Genomic DNA, 18,558 nt, shown 5'->3' with positions numbered 1-18,558 from the left:
GTTATATTCCCAGCAACCACATGGTGGCTCACAACCATCTATAATGAGCTCTGATGCCCTCTTCTGGCATGCAAGTGTACATGCAGACATGCATAAAATAAATCTTTTTAAAATCAGTTTTATATCATCTATTATTTTAGACCATCTGAAGTATTTTCATCCAAATTTACTAGGTAACAAGGTCTGAAAGAAGGCAATAAAATAAATTGGGGTTAGAGGAGACGGGACTGGAATCTAGGAGTGATGAAGTAAGAAAAAAGAGATTCATGGGAAGACAAGATAAAAGACTTACAAACTCATTTCAAATAAAGGAGTATTGCAAATCTACTGAAATTAACAGACTAAGTTAGCACAAAACACTTCAGTTAGTCATTTTTACTGAAGCAGTGTCCTGGAAAATGCCACTAACAATGGATAAAAGTAGCCCCCCAAACAACGTTAGTTCAACCATCACCTTTAAATATTTAAAACATTCTTCTATTATTCTTACTAATTCAAAAAGTTAATCCAACAGAGGAGAGACGCTTCTTCAAGCTGCATGGTCCTGAGTTCAATTCCCAGCAACCACATGGTGGCCCACAACCATCTGTAATGGGATCTGATGATCTCTTCTGGTATGTCTGAAGATAGCTACAGTGTACTCATATAAATAAAATAAATCTTAAAAAAAAAAAAAAACCACAGAGGAGCAACTTGGAAATTCTTGCCCTATAATCAATTCCTCTTAATCAGGAGTTCATCCTCCTAGAGTTCTTAGCAAAACATTCTGAATCCAAGAGTTTGTTCTCACAGACTATCCTGAGACTATTAGTTGTACCAAGATATGCAAATGCATCACAAGAAAAGGCTATTTAGAAAGGACAATCAAAGTACTGGTCTAAATACCTAAAGAAGTCAGTTTTAGGGCTGGAGAGATGACTCAGCTGTTAAGAGCACTGACTGCTCTTCCAGAAGTTGAGTTATATTCCCAGCAACCACATGGTGGCTCACAACCATCTATAATGAGCTCTGATGCCCTCTTCTGGCATGCAAGTGTACATGCAGACATGCATAAAATAAATCTTTTTAAAATCAGTTTTATATCATCTATTATTTTAGACCATCTGAAGTATTTTCATCCAAATTTACTAGGTAACAAGGTCTGAAAGAAGGCAATAAAATAAATTGGGGTTAGAGGAGACGGGACTGGAATCTAGGAGTGATGAAGTAAGAAAAAAGAGATTCATGGGAAGACAAGATAAAAGACTTACAAACTCATTTCAAATAAAGGAGTATTGCAAATCTACTGAAATTAACAGACTAAGTTAGCACAAAACACTTCAGTTAGTCATTTTTACTGAAGCAGTGTCCTGGAAAATGCCACTAACAATGGATAAAAGTAGCCCCCCAAACAACGTTAGTTCAACCATCACCTTTAAATATTTAAAACATTCTTCTATTATTCTTACTAATTCAAAAAGTTAATCCAACAGAGGAGAGACGCTTCTTCAAGCTGCATGGTCCTGAGTTCAATTCCCAGCAACCACATGGTGGCCCACAACCATCTGTAATGGGATCTGATGATCTCTTCTGGTATGTCTGAAGATAGCTACAGTGTACTCATATAAATAAAATAAATCTTAAAAAAAAAAAAAAAACACAGAGGAGCAACTTGGAAATTCTTGCCCTATAATCAATTCCTCTTAATCAGGAGTTCATCCTCCTAGAGTTCTTAGCAAAACATTCTGAATCCAAGAGTTTGTTCTCACAGACTATCCTGAGACTATTAGTTGTACCAAGATATGCAAATGCATCACAAGAAAAGGCTATTTAGAAAGGACAATCAAAGTACTGGTCTAAATACCTAAAGAAGTCAGTTTTAGGGCTGGAGAGATGACTCAGCTGTTAAGAGCACTGACTGCTCTTCCAGAAGTTGAGTTATATTCCCAGCAACCACATGGTGGCTCACAACCATCTATAATGAGCTCTGATGCCCTCTTCTGGCATGCAAGTGTACATGCAGACATGCATAAAATAAATCTTTTTAAAATCAGTTTTATATCATCTATTATTTTAGACCATCTGAAGTATTTTCATCCAAATTTACTAGGTAACAAGGTCTGAAAGAAGGCAATAAAATAAATTGGGGTTAGAGGAGACGGGACTGGAATCTAGGAGTGATGAAGTAAGAAAAAAGAGATTCATGGGAAGACAAGATAAAAGACTTACAAACTCATTTCAAATAAAGGAGTATTGCAAATCTACTGAAATTAACAGACTAAGTTAGCACAAAACACTTCAGTTAGTCATTTTTACTGAAGCAGTGTCCTGGAAAATGCCACTAACAATGGATAAAAGTAGCCCCCCAAACAACGTTAGTTCAACCATCACCTTTAAATATTTAAAACATTCTTCTATTATTCTTACTAATTCAAAAAGTTAATCCAACAGAGGAGAGACGCTTCTTAAAGCTGCAGAGGCACTAACAGTGGACACCCAGAAAGATGGTCAACCACCAAAGCTGCAGCCAATGATACATTATTTGTGGATGGTGTCACATCAAAAATGAAATAAAATCCAGGGATCCAATCAGATGCAGAGAATGTGGATACAGAATAATGTACAAGAAAAGGACAAAAGATTGGTGATTTTTTGATGCTCAGTGAAACGGGAATTCAGGAGTGTCTTCATTCATACATTTGCCCCATTGATGTTTCTCTTTAATGCATAGTGTTTAACTTAGTTTACTTAATGACTACAACTGTATATCTATGATTTCATTTTTTAAATGCAATTGTATTTTAATATTCTGTATAAAGGAAATTTTGGTTCAACATATGACTTAATTTACTGTTCTTGTAATTCTTCACACAATGAAAATTAAAAGTGCCCCACCACCACCTCCCACACCCCTCAAAGTTAATCTAGCCAGGCAGTGAATTCCTATGAGTTTATAGCTATCCTGGTCTACATAAGAATTCTAGACCAGCCAGGGATACAAAATGAAAACCCTGTGTCAAAAAGAAGCTAGTCCACATTCACTAAGAATTAGCACACTGGGTAGTGTTATGACAGTGGATGCCTTTTATCTCAGAGCACTGGGAGACAGAAGCAGGTAGATACCTGTGAGTCTGGGACCTAGTCTACAAAACAATTGCTAGGACTGACTGTTACACAGAAAAGCCCTGTTTTAAAACAAACAAAATAACAACAACAAAATAATTAACACAATGAACTTTACAAGTAAAGCAGAGAAACTAACTATACAGCACATGCCAGTAAACTGAAATTGAAACTACTAAAATTCTGACATTTAGAAATGTACAAAACGCCAGGCGGTGGTGGCGCATGCCTTTAATCCCAGCACTTGGGAGGCAGAGGCAGGCGGATTTCTGAGTTCGAGGCCAGCCTGGTCTACCAAGTGAGTTCCAGGACAGCCAAAGGCTATACAGAGAAACCCTGTCTGGAAAAACCAAAAAAAAAAAAAAAAAAAGAAATGTACAAAACATAATTCCAACAGCAAAGGAAATAATCCTAAGAACTGACAAATGGTACTGCATGAAACTAAAGTTTCTGCACAGATAAGAAAACTGTCAATAGAGTGAAAAGAGGCTACAGAACAGGAGAAATCTTTGCCAACTATATATCCAAAAGGTAATCATCATCTAGTATTTACTTAAAAAAAAAAAAAAAACTCAAAAAAAAAACCCCTAATCAATGGTTTGTTTTCTCTCAAATGTGTAATCTAGACTGAAATTCAATGTATATGTATGAAGGGGACGATGAAAAGGGTGAGAAAGATCTAAAGTGGGGGAATAACAAGAAAAGATAATAGAGTATATGTATTATGAAAGCAGAGGGGAACTATATGGAGGAGTTAAAGGACTAGGGACAGAAGGGAAAGCCTGTGTGTGGAGAGAAAGCAAATATAAAGATGTATACTATAAAAATAACAAAGTGAATCTCATTTCTTTATATATTACTAGGTGTGGGAGGAGGGTAATTTAGTGAGTAAGCACACTAAATTCCAAAAACCGTTCTACTCCAAGATTCAGTCCACCATCCAAGGCAATGCTTAGATGACAGAAGACAGTATAAAAACAGTGTTCCTGATTTTCATTTTGTAGTGCTTTCAGTGCTTGCTGAGTATTGTGGCAGCAGGCAAAATTAACTTTCTTTAGTTGGACAGTATTTCATATGAAAACTAGAAGACTACCTTCAAACACTGTCTTGCCACATTTCTTTTTTGTTTTGTTTTGTTTTGTTTTTCGAGACAGGGTTTCTCTGTGTAGCCCAGGCTGTCCTGGAACTCACTCTGTAGACCAGACTGGCCTCGAACTCAGAAATCCGCCTGCCTCTGCCTCCCAAGTGCTGGGATCAAAGGCGTGCGCCACCACTGCCCAGCTGCCACATTTCTATGAATTTATAGCCAGAGTAAAGAGTTGCTGCTGCTTGGGCTGTAGAGATGGCTCAGCAGTTAAGAGCACTGACTGTTCTTCCAGAGGTCCTGAGTTCAAGTCCCAGCAACTACATACATGGTGGCTCATGGAGGGATCCAATGCCCTCTTCTGGTGTGTCTGAGGACACCTGTAGTGTACTTTATATAAAATAAACCTTAAAAAAAAAAGTTGCCTTTTTCTGTAAGTATCTAGAGAGCAAAGGGTTATCCTCTGCAATGAAGGGCAATAAAAAAAAAAAAAAACAACCAAACCTCTCCTTCCCTTGGAAAGAGAGGGAATGAGAAGTTTTGTTTAAGTTAGCACAAAAAAAAGATATCTGTCCCTTTCCCTAGCAGCAGCACACCACCATACAAATGTCTCCTAGGTTAGGGAAGCTATGGAGGACACTCAGAAGCAAAAAAATTCTCTGTCTTCTAATCAATCATCCACAGAACTCCAGAAACTGCCTTCTGATGCAGTTTTCTTGGATCCTGTAATACTCAAAAAAAAGCATAAATGGTTTCCAATCAATACCTTCAGGTCTAAACACAACCTCCACAACATTTCAATCACCAACCCCATTTTCATTTTTCCCTCATCATTTCCTTTCTGAAACCCAAGAAATCTGTTCACTATTTGCTAATGTCTCTCATCTTAAGATACTGTTCTACTGCTTTGATAAAACACCACAACAAAGGCAACTGATAAAAGAAAGGCAATTGATAAAACTGATGGTGGAGCAAAAGGTGGCAAGAACAAAATCTCAAACCACATGTAGGAGGCAGAAGTGTATGTACTGAGAATAGCTAGATTTTTGAAACATCAAATCCACCCTGAATAACGCACTCCTCCAAAAGGGCCAGACCTCCTAATCATTCCCAAAGAGTCAACAACTGGGGACCAAATATTTAAATACGGGAGCCTATGGGAGCCATTCTCATTTGAACCAGCACACCCCCAAATATGTCTAACAGCCTTCCATCTTCAGCACTTTATGGCCCTAGTTTCCTTTACCTGAAATAAAGGTAAAGCCTTTCCCAAAATCTGCCCGTAGGTCAACTGAAGTATAACGCTGAAATGCCTTCTCAGAGCCAGAGCCCTCTCCTGACCACTATCTTCCTTTAATGCTTCTTCTACTTGCAAGTCATACATATCCTGCATGGAAAATACTGCCTTCTTGACCTGACTTTTCTATTATCCTTATTTTTCCATCTTGTCAAAATTTTACAAGTCAGTGTTTGCTATGGGCACTTCTACTCTCTACTAGCTGTAATCTGGGGTATGCATCAACATTCCACTCAACACTGCCCTCACCATCGAGTTCCAGCTGGACTGCTTGCTTACTGCTAAATCCAAAGGACAATCAAATTTCTCCATCTCTGCCTTCCAATATTGATTGACTTCTTGTTTCAGCTGTTTCTTTAAATGCTGGCCTGCAATTCTCTGCTTTTCTTCCTTGCCTCCTAGGTAACTACCTAGGACACTGTGATGGTTTGTATATACTAGGCCCAAGCAGTGGTACTATTAGAAGGTGTGACCTTGTTGGAGTAGGTGTGTCACTGTGGATGTGGGCTATCAGACCCACTTCCTAGCAGCCTTCAGACGAAGATGTAGAACTCAGCTCCTGCTGTACCATGCCTGCCTGGGTGCCGCCATGTTCCTGCCTTGATGATAAGGAACTGAACCACTGAACCTGTAAGCCAGCCTCAATTAAATGTTGTCCTTATAAGAGTTGCCTTGGAGCCAGGCAGTGGTGGCGCACACCTTTGATCCCAGCACTTGGGAAGCAGAGGCAGGTGGATTTCTGAGTTCAAGGCTAGCCTGGTCTACAGAGTGAGTTCCAGGACAGCCAGGGCTACACAGAGAAACCCTGTCTCTGTCTCGAAAAACCAAAAAAAAAAAAAAAAAAAAAAAAGAGTTGCCTTGGTCATGGTGTCTGTTCACAGCAGTAAAACCCTAACTAAATTAGATACTGTGTTGGTTAGTCTTTTGTCAATTTGACACAAAATGGAGTGCCCTGGTAAGAGGGAACCTCAACTGAAGAACTGCCTCCATCAGCATGGCCTGTGGGCAAGTGTATAGGGGCATTTTCTTGATTCAGGAGATCCCAGCCCACTGTGGGCAATGCCACCCTTGAGGAAGTTGTCCTGGCTTTATATAAGAAAGCAAGCTGAGTAAGCCTGGAGAGAAAGCCAGTAAGCAGCACTCCATTCCTCCAGACCTCTGCTTTAGTTCCTACCTTCAGCTGCTGCCCTGACTTCCCTCAATGGTGAACTGTGACTTGGAAATGTTTGGTCTGGTCAGTTTTTTATAAAAGTAACAAAAAGCACAACAGGAAACACACGAATACCGAAACAAAATAACAAAATCATCCTATCCAACCTGACAATTTCAGAGTTCACACACTTTTATCCAAGGGCCTGAATATCTATAGTTGATGTCCCTTGGGCATGTAAGTATCTACAACTAAAGGCATTCTTTCTATTTGTTAGCCTTAGTTCCTTTTTCTGAAAACCAAAATCAAAACAAATTACAGGACTAACAACATATCTCAGGGGCAAAATAAGTTTGGTGTGCAAAAAGTTCTGAGTTCAACTCCTAGCACTAAGCCAGCAATCACAACAGCCATCAAACAAACAAACAAAAAACCTAACTCATCCTGGATTCACAACTACAACAATTACCATATAGACTCGTCTGACTGTAACTGTTGAGATTATCTTTGGCTTTTCTTTCTTACATGTCTTACATTTCCTACTTAGTCGTTGTGACCATTTTCAGTGGCTCTGAAGTCCATCTCATTGTCTACAATCACTGAACTACTGTAAGAAGGAACATCCCTACCACTGTGCCACAGCCTTAACGCACTCACGCACCTTTCTTGGACTCTTTCTTCTTTTCTTTTTGTTTTCTAAAGTTTTTCCAAGACAGGGTCTCACTATTTATCTCTGGCTGTCCTGGAACCCAGGCTAGCTATGTAGATCAGGCTAGTCTCGAAATCAGAGCTCCACCTGCCTCTGTCTCGCAAAAGTTCTAGAATTAAAGGTGTGCACCACTATGCTCAGCCACTGTCTATTTTCTACTGACAGTCAGTCTAGAAAATGAAAGACCATACACACATACACACACACACACAGAGACTCCAGTAATCTCAGAGTCTTGTATGCTCTTTCCTTCTCTGTTTAAAAAAAGGGGGGAGCAGGGAACAATACAGAATAGTGCAGCACACTAATTACAGAACAGTGAAAGCATTCAATCTAAGTCTGGGACAGTAGGTCATCAAAGTAAGGACAGTTCCAGAGACAGCGGATCGACTTGACTAGCCAGAGTGGATGGCCAACAGAGCAGAAAAAAAGTCATGACAAATTTCCAGGGCTTAATCACTGAGAGACTGAATCCTTGTGACTGAAAAGGTAAAAGAATTTACTAGGAACTAAGCACTATAGACTCTTGTCTCTGAGGAACAACATAGAAACAGATGGCTGGTTCTGGGAACTGAACTGAACTGGAAAATAAGAAAATACAACAATTTACATTTATGAGTGTACAAAATTCATAAAAGTAATAATGCAGTATCTTCACAAAGATATACTCTGGCAGTCAGCACACAGACAATTCAGTCACATGGACAGAGAATCTCATTTAACTAATCTGCCACTGGTGTCCTTTTGGCTACACAAGGATTGCTAATGCTAACTGGAAAAAGAGACTCTGGAGAAACATCACATTTTTTCTTATTTATTTATTTAGAAACAAAATCTCTTTATATACTCCTGGCTGTCCCAGAACTACTCCTGGCTGGCCTTGAATTCAGAGCTCCTTCTGCCTCTGTCTCCTGAGCACTGGAATTAAAAGGATACACCCAATTCATTTCACACACACACACACACACTTACATACATACACATGCATAGGTGTTTTGCCTGCACATGTCTATATATCATATGCATGCAGTGATCCCAGAGACCAGAAGGGGTACCTTGGATCCCTAGAAATTAAAGTTACAGACAGTTGTAAGGCATCATATAGGTGTTGGCAATCAAACCAGCCTCAACTGAAGAGCAACCAGTGCTCTTAACTACTAAGCCATCTCTCTGGTATCTATTTATTTAATTCTTGAAATAAAATATTATTTTCCTTTGAAAAGCAGGATACAAAGCTGGGCCTGGTGGCAAAGGACTTTAATCCTAACATTCACGCTAATTTCTGCAGTTTGAAGCCAGCCCAGCCAGGCCAACTGGGGCTACATAGTGAGACGCTGCTGGGGGGGAGGGGGGGGAGACAAGAGACAGAAAGTAGGACACAGCATATTAAAAGTGGATATATTAGCCGGGCGGTGGTGGCGCACGCCTTTAATCCCAGCACTTGGGAGGCAGAGGCAGGCGGATTTCTGAGTTTGAGGCCAGTCTGGTCTACAGAGTGAGTTCCAGGACAGCCAGGACTACACAGAGAAACCCTGTCTCGAAAAAACAAAAAAAAAACAAAACAAAACAAAAAAAAAAGTGGGTATATTAAAAGAAAGAAAAAAGCCATTTGCAAGGTTTGCTGTGAGAGTATGAATTGTGTTTCCTAGAAGTGTCAGAAGCTACATACCCATGGCTGCTTAAACAAGACCTGAACAAGGATGAGCACAATGGAAATGGTAATGTGGATAGGAGAGGGTGTGCTCAAGAGAACTACTAAGGAATGCCAAGAAGGGAACAATAGTCTTAGACCACACCAATACCAAGTGGTCAGTCCTGAAAACATACATACAAGTACATTATACAGACTGTGCAAGTTGTACTTATGTACTTAGGAATCCACATGCACACATATAACAGAAAAAGAGGCTACAAATTTTAAAGAGCAAAAGGGAGGGTTTGGAGGGAGGAAATGAGAAATTATAATTTTATTACAATTTCAAAAAATTTAAAGCCCTATTTACATGTGAATGACTGAGACTGGCTCTAAAATAACATTGAGTGTTGCTGGATTCTGTGGATTTAAAAAATAATAAAAGATATGAACATGTGAGATACATTATACACATTTACATTTTTCATAAAAATTTTCACTAAAAATGCATTTAAACTTTAAAAAAAATGCAAGCATCAACTTATTCCATTTATTTCTTAATGAAGAAAGCCCAACAAAACAAAATTGAGCAATTCCAATTCTTCAATCTATTATTAAAATGTAAAAATTGTCTGGGCAAGATAGCTTGGTGGGCAATGGATCAAACTGAGTGAAACAGGACCAAATATCTGGAAATAGAACCAATCAGATATAATTCACTTCAAAGTTTAAAGTCAAGCACTCAAGATAGTTCACTACATCAAGATACATTACATTATAACCCTGAACTGTGGCTTAACACTAAATACCACAGCTTATCAAGAAGTAAAAATTACAGCTGAAAATCAGCTGCTAGTTGTATAAAAATACTGTTTTGGGCCTAGACTGTAAGATCTCTATAAAGCCTGGAACAAACTGGTTTGTTTGTATCCAAAAGCATAATCAAACTAACCTGGAGATATGGCAGACATTGTTAATCACTTACACAGAATCTACTTTCCCTTCCTCACAAGGAAAACTTAAATTTGCTCAGCATTTCACCATGTGAAGTAATGCAACCTTTGATGGAAGCACTTGAGAGCCAGAGGCAGGTGGATCTCTGAGTTTAAGGCCAACCTAGTCTAAAGGACAAGATCCAAAACAGCCAGGGTAACAGGAAAAAACAAACAAAACAGAACCATTATTCTTCGTTTGTCAATGGCCCTGTAACACAGGCTAACTAATTAAACACTAAATAATAAAATGTTTTCTTTCTACATTTTTCTCTTAACCCAGTACACAAATACAAGCTTTATCCACACTTGTTTCATGAAAAACAAAAACAAACAAAAAAAAAACCTAGCAGCATACCTGTTCAGCCTAAGATCTATCAGTCTATTTAATAATCAACCCAAACGCAATCCTGACAAAAAAGTATTATAAGCAAGTATCATTTGGCTTATGTTTAAAGCAAGTTCTATACTGGACAGATCCTCATCAATGAGGTAGAAAGACTACTAGAAGCCAGTATGGACTACAGTAAAAGAACCTGTCTCAAGAAAAGAATAAGGCCTACATAACCACCTTAACATACTTCTAAAGGCAGATACCTCTGCAGTAAAAACAGACTGGAATGTAATATAGCAATGACATTCACTATACAAAGGAGGCTAGAGAGATAGCTTGGCAGTAAAGAGAGCTTGGGCTTATGCAAAATACCAGAGTTCAATTCTCTCACAACTAATTGTAACTCCAGCTCCAGGGAATCTGATACCCTCTTCTACCTGACTTGGGAATTCAAAACACATGTGGCAAACACTTATAGGACATATAAATAGAAATAAATCAAAAAAAAAAAAAAAAAAAAAAAAAAAAAAAGCACTACTGTGTGTGGGCTAGGAAGATGGATTAGTGAATAAAAGTACTTGCTGCCAAGCTTGACGTCCTGAGATCAATGATCAATTCCTGAGAATGACATAGTGGAAACAGAGAACCCAACTCTGCAAAGTTGTCTTCTAAGCTCCAAGTGAATGCATGGCATGTGTGTACACCCACCCACAGAAAAAAAAAAACAATATAATAAAAAGTTTAAACTAGGAAGCTGCAGAGATGGCTCAGTAGTTAAGAGCACTGACTGCTCTTCCAGAGGTCCTGAGTTCAATTCCCAGCAACCACATGGTGGCTCATAACCATCTGTAATGGGATCTGATGTCCTCTTCTGGTGTGTCTGGAGACAGCTACAGAACTCATATACATAAAATAAATAAATAAATCTTTAAAAATAAGTTTAAACTATTATCTGCGTGGTTTTTCTGTTGTTTTGGGGGGTTTTTTGTTTTGTTTTTTCTCCTTCTGAGGATTGAGACAGGGTCTCACTGAGATTATAGGCATTTGCCAATACACTTAGCTAATATATATATATACAGTAAAGTATGTATGCAGGATGTGATGGCAGAAGCAAAGGCAAGAGAATCAATGTGAGTTCAATGCCATCCTGGTCTGTCTCAAAAAAATTTTTGTTTTTAAAATCAGTGTATGAGCTCCTGATCTGGGTGCAGATTACACAAATGTATTCCATCTTACAGTTTCATCAAATCTTTAAATAACTGGCCCTAGATACAGCAAGAGAATGTAACTCCACCCTTTTTTTTTCCTTTCCCTCCCTCCCTCCCTCCCTCCTTCCCTTCCTTCCTATCTTTTCCTTCAGATCCTCATTAACTCCAAAAAGGCAACTAAATGCAAAGAGTCAAGAGGAGGAAAAGGAGAAAGGGACCACAACATATCTTTAAAGATATGCTGCAGGAATACCCGATTTTTGAACTACAAAACTAAGATGCTCAATAATAACACAATAAGTGTGAGCTTGCTTACATCACTATCTAAAATTGAATATTACAATTATCTATGAAAATATTTACAATCTCAGAGAATTCCGAAAGGAAATGCCAACGATTTGTTGTTGTTGTTGTTGTTGTTTTATTTTGCCAAACAGGGTTTCTCTGTGTAAGCCTGGCTGTCCTGGAACTCACTCTACTCTATAGACCAGGCTGGCCTCGAACTCAGAAATCCGCCTGCCTCTGCCTCCCAAGTGCTGGGATTAAAGGTGTGTGCCACCACTGCAACAAAGATGTTTTAACAGATTATCTACACAATCCCAGTGTCTGCCTAAGGACATGGCTCAATGGTTAACAGCACCAACTGCTTTTCCAGAGGACCTAGGTTCAGTTCCCAGTATCTACAAGTCAGCTAACAATCATACCTAATTCCTGTTTCAAGAGATTTGATGCCATTATGACCTCCAGAGGCACTAGGCATGTACATGATACATATACATATATGAAAGCAGAGCACCCATTCACATAAAATGAAATAAATCTTTAAAAAATTAGAAAAATACATATAGGAGTATCACAATTATTTGAAAAATGTTTTACTTGCAGAGTGTGGTGGTATATACCTTTTAATCCCAGGAGTCAGAGGCTATTGTGGTCTACATAATAGGAAGTTCCAGAATAGTCAAGGTTAGAGACCTTGTCTCAAAGAAAGTTTTATAGTTTTGAATTTCCAAATACTCAACTGTGAATACTCTAACCATAATTATCATACTGTTTCAATATATTATACAAAGTTGTTATAATTGAAATGCTTCATTGTATAATCAGTTTGCAATATCCACTAGCAACATCTCAATCAAGAAGATGACCAAATATGACTCCTATTTCCCTTTTCTTATAGTCTAGTTAAAATTGTTTACCTTTTTATACCAAATCATCAAAAGCAACTTGTACTTTTACTATAATAAAAACAAAACAAAATCAACCCAGAATGACTCCTCTCCTAGAGTACCTAAAGTATCCAACACAAACTAGAAGGTAAAGTTAACTGTTATAATTTAATATGTTCTGTAATATGAATGATATAGTTATACATTTTAATATACAACCATTTATTTTCCTGCAAACTCAAGCTGTTACCAACACCAGCAGAGATTAATAACAGGCTATAAAGAACACTGTAAAAACTAATGCTATCACAGCAGCAGAAATACAAATCATGTGGAAGACTAAAGATAACTTCAACTTCTTTTTAACTCCTATTGAGAAATGAGATAGGTCTTTTCCATGAATCTGGGGTGACCTTTGGGATTTGACTAATATAAGGACCCACTTCCACAGCCAGGTTCTATTAGTGTTATTCCCAACTGGGTTGATTTTGTTTTGTTTTTATTATAGTAAAAGTACAAGTTGCTTTTGATGATTTGGTATAAAAAGGTAAACACTTTTAACTAGACTATAAGAAAGGGGAAATAATGGTTCAAATTAATCTTACCATTTTGATATTCTTCTGGTTTTGATGAAATGTGAAACTAAGCTAAACAATTTTCTACTAATGGTTATAGAATGATCCTCATCCTTTGGGCAATCATGTACCAATGATGAGAGCTATAGTACGTTTTTTGAGAAGGGGGTGGGGGGTGGCAGTTGGAGAAATGGCTCAGCAGTTAAGAGTATTACCAGAGGTCCTGAGTTTTAAACTGAAATTATTTCATTTTAAACTGAAATTATGGCAAGACACAGTGTAATTCCAGGACTCAGGAAAGTAAAAACAGAAAGATCACTGCCAGCCTAGATACACAGTAAGATCATCTCAAAACAAAGAGAAAAGCTGAAACTACTATTCAATTTGACTATTTTAAGCACAAGGTACAAAGCTTCTAAGAGTTGCCTCAGAAAATAAAATGTGCATGGGTCCTAGTGTTAGAACCCAGGACGTCCTTGTACTCAAGTCAAGCACATCATCACTAGCTACACCCCAACTTGAAAAAATACACTCTAAGGCAACCTTCTGAAGACAGTTCAGTCTCATATTATTGCTATTGCACACAGTTTTGGGGGGGATTCCTACTCTCACTTGTTAACCTCTTACAGGCAAGGACTCCCTTAACCATTATCTCCAAATCTTTAACACTCAATACTGAATTTGTTCTGGGAATATTAATGTAGTCAATCAGCCTAAAGCAACAGTTCCTAACTCTAGTATCACACTTGATACTTGAAAGCTTAACTTGAACAAATAAATAACCCCTAAAATGTTATTGAATGCTTGACTTGAACAAATAAATAACCCCTAAAATGTTAGCATACTTTTTATTACTTTTTTTAAAGACAAAATTTCTAAGAGTAGCAGCAGCACTATTTCATATGGAAATTGCTTTAATGTGCAGCTCAATTAAAAAGACTTGTTTTGCCGGGCAGGGGTGGTGCACGCCTTTAATACACACATACACACATACACATATACACACATACACACACACACACACACCCGGCACTTGGGAGGCTAAGGCAGGCGGATTTCTGAGTTCTGGGCCAGCCTGTCTACATAGTGATTTCCAGGACATCCAGAACTACAGAGAGAAACCCTGTCTCAAAAAAAAAAAAAAAAAAAAAAGAAAAAGAAAAAGAAAAGAAAAAAGAAAACAAACAAAACAAACAAACAAAGACTTGTTCTGCCAGGTATGGTGGTAGACATCTTTAATCTCAGCACTCAGGAGACAGACACAGAAGAAACTGGGAGTTCCAGGACAGGAAAGGCTACATATTTAAGACCCTGTCTCAAAAATTAATTAATTAATTAATTAAAAAAAAGTTGTTCCATTTTTCTGTCATGTTTCTAAAAAACTTCATTGAATACCCATGAAAGAATGAGAAAAACATACACACACACACCAAATAGGGTGGCAGCATAACTCTGTAATCCCAGCTACACTGCAAGGCTAAGGGGAATCCAAATTCAAGTTCAAATTATGCTACAGTTCAACCTAGGCAACTTAGTGAAACAAAGTAAAAGGACAAATGAGGATGTAGTACTTGCCTGGCGAACACATTTGGGAGGCCCTAGGTCCAACACCCAATAACCCAGTGACAGTGAGGTGTGAATCCTACAGCAAGCAGCATGGTGTGACTTTGCAGATCCCCTAAAAACCTGTGTCCTAGGGTCCTCTTTTCTTCATATCCTTATATAATGTGAGCTCAAACTAGAGCAAAACTAATCCTAAAACCGAGAACTCTTTCTGTGTATTGTGCTCTCATCAGGATAACATGCTTTCTAGTTCCTTCCAAAATAGAAGGCTGATGAAACTTAAGCATTTACAGCTGATCTTTCCTCTCGTTACTAAGTAAACAGCTGTCATAAACAAATTATTCATAAAGTCATTACTATCCCAAAAGAGGATTAATCCAGATTATTAATAAGTAAATCCATGCCACAACTAGTCTACAGTGTGGATAGGCTATAAAAATAGAACCACCTTGGTCAGTCTGTGGTGGCACAGGCCTTTCATCCCAGCACTCAGGAGATAGAGACAGGCCGGTCTCTATAAACTGGAGGCCAACCTGGTCTACAGAGAGAGTTCCAAGAAAGCCAAGGCTACACAGAAAAGCCGTGTCTCAAAAAACCAAAATAAATAAATAAATAATAAATAAATAAGTAAGCAAATAAAAAAGTTTACTGAATAATTATCACTAAAGAAGTAAAAGTCAAAAAATACTCTGAAAATTAAGTCATCTGAGCAAACAAAAGGAAAGCCAGAGAAAAACCTTATGTATATAAAAACTAGCCACAAAGGTAGTAACTAAAATAGGATGAAGAAAAATTTTGGTGGCAAGGAGTCACTCCTATTTGAATGCAAATACCATGCAAATCCTTGACACTAAGACCGAGACACAGCATTTTACTACTAATTGGCAGCTTTCTGCAAATCTTCTGCAATTGTACAACATGGATAAAGTTCTTTTCTCTTTCCTCAAAAATTAGTCCAGTAACTCCTGAAGAAAGGTTTGGGAGTTCATATAATCTAAACGCGTCATTTACACGTATAAAATTGATTATCAAAGAACAAAATATGTGGTTTGTTTTTTTTTTAAATTGCCAATCGTCTGCAGGTTAAAGCCCAGATGAAATGGCTGGTTGGCGGTGGCACTCCTTACACAGTTTGTTGTTTCTCGGTTATTCTGAGCGCTCCTACAACTGGAGAGTTGGTGGACCAATCCCGAGTAAGAAATGGAAAGTACAGAGAAAGAGCCGATCGCTCCGCACCCCCGGATGGAAAAAAAAAAAAAAAAAAAGACTCTGAAGAGTGCAGAGATGGACTGACCCGCCAGGCAAACACAACGGAAAAGCAGCGTCTCCTGGGTTCCCAGGCACCGCAGACAAGGCTCCCTGGCCGCCCCCCACTCTCCGGGACCAAGAACGCAAAGTGGAGTCGAGCTGCTTTTCAGGGCCACTCAGCCTCCCAGGCAGGGATTCCCTCCCGTTACATAACTGGGCCTAGGGCCTTGTTTCTGCCATCGGTCCTCTGAAGGGAAACGGTCGTTTTCCCTCTGCTTGCTCTCAGGGACAAGGAGTCGGGCCTGGGCCCCCTGCGAGCCCGCGAGAAACATGGGAGCTATCGAGGGAGACCCGGCGCCGGGTGGCGTGGGGGTAGGGGCCTCGGAGAGGGCCGCGGAGGGCGCGTGGAACCCAGAACCCCCCGGTCCCAGGAGGCCCGGCCCGACTCGGCCAGGCGTTCCGCGTCCCTCGCGGACCCCTCCCCACAGGCGGCCCCCTCCCCTAGCCTCGCCCCCCTCCCCCGCGCCCCAGTCCAAGGCCCCAGCCAGCGGCCGACGGCCCTGAGCCCTAAGGCCCTGGCCCGGTACCTGGTCAGACATGGTGACGGTGGATTCACCCGGGGGTCTCCGCACCACAGCGGCCTCCGGCAGGCAGAACCGCACTCTGAGGTTTACAAATCCGTCCCTTCTCCACTGCACAACACCGCGGCTGCAGGGACTTCCGCTACGTCTTGCGTCACTTCCGCTGAGCGCAGAGGCGAGTTTGGGAAGACGGGAAAAGGAAGCGGGAAAACGCCTTGGGGAAGGCCGGGGGAGAAATCCTCAAGGTTGTAAACTACTTGCCTGGAGCAAGAGAACCGCTAAATCTTCAGAGGGCGGGAGAACCAGGCCCTAGGGAAACCAGCGCTTTGCCTGCAGGCTGTGTGTTTGGGGTCAAACTGACCGCTTAGACTCCTCCCTGTTGGACACCTTGCGCGCTTCTGAGGCCTGAACCAACCCTCATTGAATATAATGAATTACCCGTATAATATTCTTATGGCCCCCCTCTTGCTTGCTGTTGCCACATTCATGACTGATTAAAAACCACAACGAGCCAAGCCAAGGTGGCGCACTCCGGGTAATAGAGGCAGAGGCAAGCGGATCTCTGTGACCATCTTCATTCACACAGTGAGTTCCAGGGCAGGCAAAGCTACGTAGAAGAACCCTGTTGGTGGCGGGGGGGGGGGGGGGTGGGGGTGGGGGGGGGGGAGACACAAAAAGACGACCCTTCAGGACACATCTTTTGTTCTGTTTTGTGTTCTGAGGCAGGGTCTCACTAAGTAGCCTTGGCTATTCTACAACATTGCTATGACAACTAGACTGGCCTCCAACTCAAGAGATCATCTTGCCTCTGCCTCCCGAGTGCCCCCACACTCCCAGCTCCAGAACAAAGTCTTGGTGGATACAGATGACTAAAATGCTATTGAAAGTTTTGAAGTTGTAGGCAGGAGCTCCTTCCAACTCATAAACTAGTTGCCTTGTGTCATAGAAAGACCTAAACTTCTTCCTTTGAATACAGTAACCTTGCACAAGCATTCAGGGAGGATTAAGGTTATAATAAGTAAAGGGGAAAAAATGAAAACTAAAATAAATCAAAAACCCTTCACAGTACAAGACATTAGTAAACTAACCTTTCCTATAATTAGTAATGAGCCAACTATAAATGGCCCAGCAGTCAAAGAGCTCGGGCAGATTTGATCCCCAGCACCCATATATGCATTCAAAGCTGCCTGTAACTCTTGTCCCAGAGGATCAGATATGTTTTTTCAGGACCAAGCCAGCCCTGAATGTGGTTCATAGACACATATTCAGACAAAAACACCCATAAAAAAGTAAAAGTTAATAGGAACAATATAATTACTAGTGAAAAATACTAAACATTCTCGTGCAAAAGGAGAAGGAATCTGAATCCCTATTTCACTGCGTATACAAAATTAAAACGTTTCAACAGTGTTTATGTAAGATTGTCTTAGGGATTCTATTGTTGCAAAGAAACACTGTGACCAAGAAGCATATCGAAGAGGAAAGAGATTACTTGACTTACAGGACAGGAACTCTCCGGCAGGAACCTGGAGGCAGGAGCTAATGCGAGGCCATGGAGGGAGGGTGCTGTTTACTGACTTCCTCTCCATGGCTTGCTCAGCCAGCTTTCTTTTGGAACCAAGAACCACCAGCCTCAGATGGCATCACCCACAACGGGCTGGTCCCTTGACCACTGATCACTAATTGAGAAAATGCCTTAAAGCTGCATCTCATCAAGATATTTCCTCAACTGTGATTCGTTCCTCTCTGATGACTATAGCTTGTGTCAAGCTGACAAACAAAACCAGCCACCCATGCAATATATGTAATTATGTTTATATATGTATATTGCATATATATAGGTATCACATATAATTATATAATATACATAAAATATGTTCATGTGTAATATGCATATATTATGCACACACGTA

General features: G+C 39.9%; 2 protein-coding genes across 4 annotated transcripts in view; one reads left to right on the top strand and one right to left on the bottom strand.

The window, feature by feature from the left end:
* Positions 1-2,813, top strand: part of Kiaa2012 (KIAA2012 ortholog) — a 137,964-nt gene extending 135,151 nt beyond the window's left edge. The window contains exon 24 of one of the 2 annotated variants that reach the window (XM_076931842.1): positions 2,431-2,813. The gene's annotated coding sequence lies outside the window, so the exon portion shown is untranslated. The other variant, XM_076931844.1, reaches the window with a different exon arrangement.
* Positions 1-16,819, bottom strand: part of Sumo1 (small ubiquitin like modifier 1) — a 35,480-nt gene extending 18,661 nt beyond the window's left edge. The window contains exon 1 of one of the 2 annotated variants that reach the window (XM_034498768.2): positions 16,652-16,819. In XM_034498768.2, the coding sequence (XP_034354659.1) occupies positions 16,652-16,663 (12 nt within the window). In that variant the 5' untranslated portion in view covers positions 16,664-16,819. The remainder of the gene's footprint in view (positions 1-16,651) is intronic. The other variant, XM_076931856.1, reaches the window with a different exon arrangement.
* Between the last annotated feature and the right edge of the window lie 1,739 nt (positions 16,820-18,558).

The sequence above is a fragment of the Arvicanthis niloticus genome, chromosome 3, assembly GCF_011762505.2.
Source record: "Arvicanthis niloticus isolate mArvNil1 chromosome 3, mArvNil1.pat.X, whole genome shotgun sequence".
Classification (NCBI taxonomy): domain Eukaryota; kingdom Metazoa; phylum Chordata; class Mammalia; order Rodentia; family Muridae; genus Arvicanthis; species Arvicanthis niloticus.
This window is presented reverse-complemented; position numbering and strand designations above follow the sequence as displayed.